The sequence below is a fragment of the Wolffia australiana genome, chromosome 5 (genome assembly GCF_029677425.1).
Source record: "Wolffia australiana isolate 7733 chromosome 5, ASM2967742v1".
NCBI lineage: Eukaryota > Viridiplantae > Streptophyta > Magnoliopsida > Alismatales > Araceae > Wolffia > Wolffia australiana.
This window is the reverse complement of record NC_135839.1, coordinates 178,622-181,979: the sequence shown is the minus strand read 5'-3', so window position 1 is coordinate 181,979 and position 3,358 is coordinate 178,622. Positions and strand designations below refer to the sequence as shown.

Below are 3,358 nucleotides of genomic sequence, written 5' to 3'. Positions count from 1 at the left end.
AACACGTAAACTATATACTGGACGAAGAGGATCCATACACTGAAATTATAGATGAGGTACATTAAAAATGTGTTAAATGAGCTAAAAAGTACAGAAATGCGAGCTTAACTTGGTTACGTATCATTTTCTATAATAACAGACAAAAATATACACGATTCTCGGTTTTCATTGAAGTCAGGCATGTAATCTTTGGATAGTATTTACGAATATTTTGTTCTGACTATATAATCGTCCAAAAATATAGAGCCTTTTTTAAAACACAATAGTTTTAAGCATCAGTTTATCATCATCAAAGATAGTGTTGAAAAAAAACAAGATATGATGTTCAGAAGGGTCAACAAAAGAAATTGGGGTGAAATTGAACCAAAATAACGTTATAAAAATGCTCAAATAATAAAAAGAGTGCATGTTGACTCGTCCGTTTGGGACTCACTCTGGGCAAGAGATTTATGGAAGATTTTTCCCGGTTTGCAGCAGGGGAAAAGGAAATCCGATGGCTAAAACCCTTTTGCCCCCGACCTCTCATCTTCCCCGCCGCCTCTCCTATACTACAATATGGAAGGTCTTTGCCGGAGCTTGATCCGAGGAAGCGGATAACTCGTGTGCTCCATCTCCTTCCTGCTATTCGTATAATCTCGCCGTTCCCTTCCCTCATCCTCCTCCCCCTCCGGCATGATGCTCTCCTTCTTCCCCAACTCGTTGCGGACCTCGATTTCTCCTCTCTCCCCCTCGTCCAGCCTCCTCCCTCGCCGCCCAGGCGGCGGCTGTCCCTCCTGCGCCGTGGCCAGGCCGCCCGGCAAAACGCCGTTCCTGGGGCGGCCGATTCCGAACCCATTCGCGCCGGCGCCGAGGCCGTTGGCGCCGCTGCGGCGGGCCTTCCGCCGACCCGTGACGGGGGCGGTGAAGAGGAGAAAGGAGCTCCCTTTCGACAACGTCATCCAGCGGGACAAGAAGCTGAAGCTGGTCCTGAAGATCAGGAAGATCCTCGTCTCCCAGCCGGAGCGCGTGATGAGCCTCAAGGACCTGGGCAAGCACCGGCGGGAGCTGGGGCTCACCCGGAAGCGCCGCTTCATCGCCCTCCTCAAGCGCTTCCCGGGCGTGTTCGAGATCGTCGAGGAGGGGGTCTACTCCCTCAAGTTCCGCCTCACCCCGGCCGCGGAGCAGATCTACGCGGAGGAGCTCCGCCTGCGCAACCAGATGGAGGAGCCCCTCGTCACCAAGCTCCGCAAGCTCCTCATGATGTCTCTCCACAAGCGCATCCTTCTGGAGAAGATCGCGCACCTCGCCGCCGACCTCGGCCTCCCCCCCGACTTCCGCTCCACCCTCTGCGAGCGCCACCCGCACTTCTTCAAGGTCGTGCCCACGGACCGCGGCCCGGCGCTGGAGCTCACCAGCTGGGACCCCGCGCTCGCCGTCTCCGCCGCCGAGGACTCGGCCGAGGAGACCCGCCTGCAGGAGATCAGGGACCGCGACTTGATCATCGACCGGCCGCCCAAGTTCGCGCGGGTGAAGCTGCCCAAGGGCCTCAACCTCTCCAAGGGCGAGGCGCGGAGGATCGCCCAGTTCAGGGACATGCCCTTCATCTCCCCCTACTCGGACTTCTCGGGGCTGCGCCCGGGCACGCCGGAGAAGGAGAAGCACGCCTGCGCCGTCGTGCACGAGATCCTCAGCCTGACCGTGGAGAAGAAGACGCTGGTCGACCATCTCACCCATTTCAGGGAGGAGTTCAAGTTCTCGCAGCAGCTCCGGGGGATGATCATCCGCCACCCGGACATGTTCTACGTCTCCCTCAAGGGCGACAGGGACTCCGTCTTCCTCCGCGAGGCGTACCGCGACTCCCAGCTCGTCGACAGGGACAAGCTCTCCCTGCTCAAGGAGAAGATGAGGGCCCTCCTCGCCGTGCCCAGGTTCTCCCCTCGGCGAGGCCCCCGAGAAGACGGCGAACAAGACGACGACGACGAAGAAGAAGAGGACTGGTCTGTATCCGATGATGACGACGACGATCAAGCAAAGGATGATCCCCAAGATTTCTGGACTGACGACGAAGAAGATGGCGCGGCTCCAGATTTTGATGATGATGATGATGATGATGATGATGATGGTGATGATGATGATGGTGATGGTGATGATGGTGAGGATGATTCCACTTCTCTTGGAGCGAAGAGGACGGGAAAACGTCCTGCTGGGTTGTCCCAAAGTGATGAGAAGGAGGTTCAGCTTCCTCCCGTCTTCCCCGACGGCAGGCCCAGAGAGAGGTGGTGAAACTACTGCTGCGCTCTTTCTCCGTCTCCGGAGGAACCAAGTCTCTCGCCTTCTGCTGCAGTGAATATTGCTCGCTGTAGTGACGGATTTTGATACGTTTTTATTTTTTATGTCACATGGGATTCAAGAACCATAAAAGCTCCCGTTTTGCCCGTTAATCGTCAACTTTCACTAACACCATTCATTACTGTTCTGGAGCGAAGTTTCCCTGCGTCTTTTTTGGATGACCCAGAGAAAAAAATGTGTATTTTCTCTGCAGTTTTTTAGTCCTGCTTGTAGGGATCAGGGTTTGGATCGGCCTCCCCCACGAGATTCAAGAACAAAAAAAGTTTTTGCAAACTTGCAGACCCTCTCAGACCAACAGACGGATTCAAAAGTTTTTTGCAAACTTGCAGACCCTCTCAGACCAACAGACAGATTCAAAAGTTTTTGCAAACTTGCGGGCTCTTCAACCTGATAACAGAGTTCAAATCTCATGACATGTCAGCTGCCAGATCGATATCAGTGGACAATATAGATGGTCGGGATTAACGGCTAAATTGTTAATATAGATGGTCAAGATAGATAGGATTCAATATAGTCGTTACGATTAAAGATAGATAGGCGTTAAATTCAACGGCCATAAATTGTTTTATATAGCCACTGTACTTCGTTACTACCTATCTAACATAGTAACTACCTATCTAACGGCTATTAGCTAATACGATAAATACAAACCAATGCTAGTAAACCAATACAAACCAATTCTCGGCCAAGGCCTTCAACTACTTCTTGTCCTCTTCTTTCTACTCCTCTACCTTCCTGTTCTTGTGCAAGATCTAAAGTTCTTACACAACCAACGTGTACATTTCTCATGAAGATGAATACAAAGAGGAAGAAAAGTTTCACCCTCTTCACATAAGATGTAAATACATTAGTCCCAAGAAATCTTTTTGAAAATCACTACACAATCTCTTAGGAAGATGAAGATAAGGAGGATGAAAACTATCATCCGCTTGAAACAAGATGTAAATTCATTGGTTCTAAGAAATCCTTTTAAAATTTATTGCAAAATCTCTCAGGAAGACGAAGATAAGGAGGACGAAAACTTTCACCC

The 3,358-nt window shown here is 50.8% G+C and overlaps 1 protein-coding gene across 1 annotated transcript; it reads left to right on the top strand.

The window, feature by feature from the left end:
* Positions 1 to 477: 477 nt before the first annotated feature.
* On the top strand, positions 478 to 2,420 carry WTF1 (Ubiquitin carboxyl-terminal hydrolase family protein). The gene has a single exon (XM_078575552.1). It carries the CDS (start codon positions 673 to 675, stop codon positions 2,260 to 2,262), a length of 1,590 nt encoding a protein of 529 aa, XP_078431678.1. The 5' UTR covers positions 478 to 672; the 3' UTR covers positions 2,263 to 2,420.
* Positions 2,421 to 3,358: the final 938 nt, after the last annotated feature.

Excerpts from the sequence above, each read along its gene's own strand:
- WTF1 (XM_078575552.1), top strand. The coding sequence starts at position 673 with ATGATGCTCTCCTTCTTCCCCAACTCGTTGCGGACCTCGATTTCTCCT.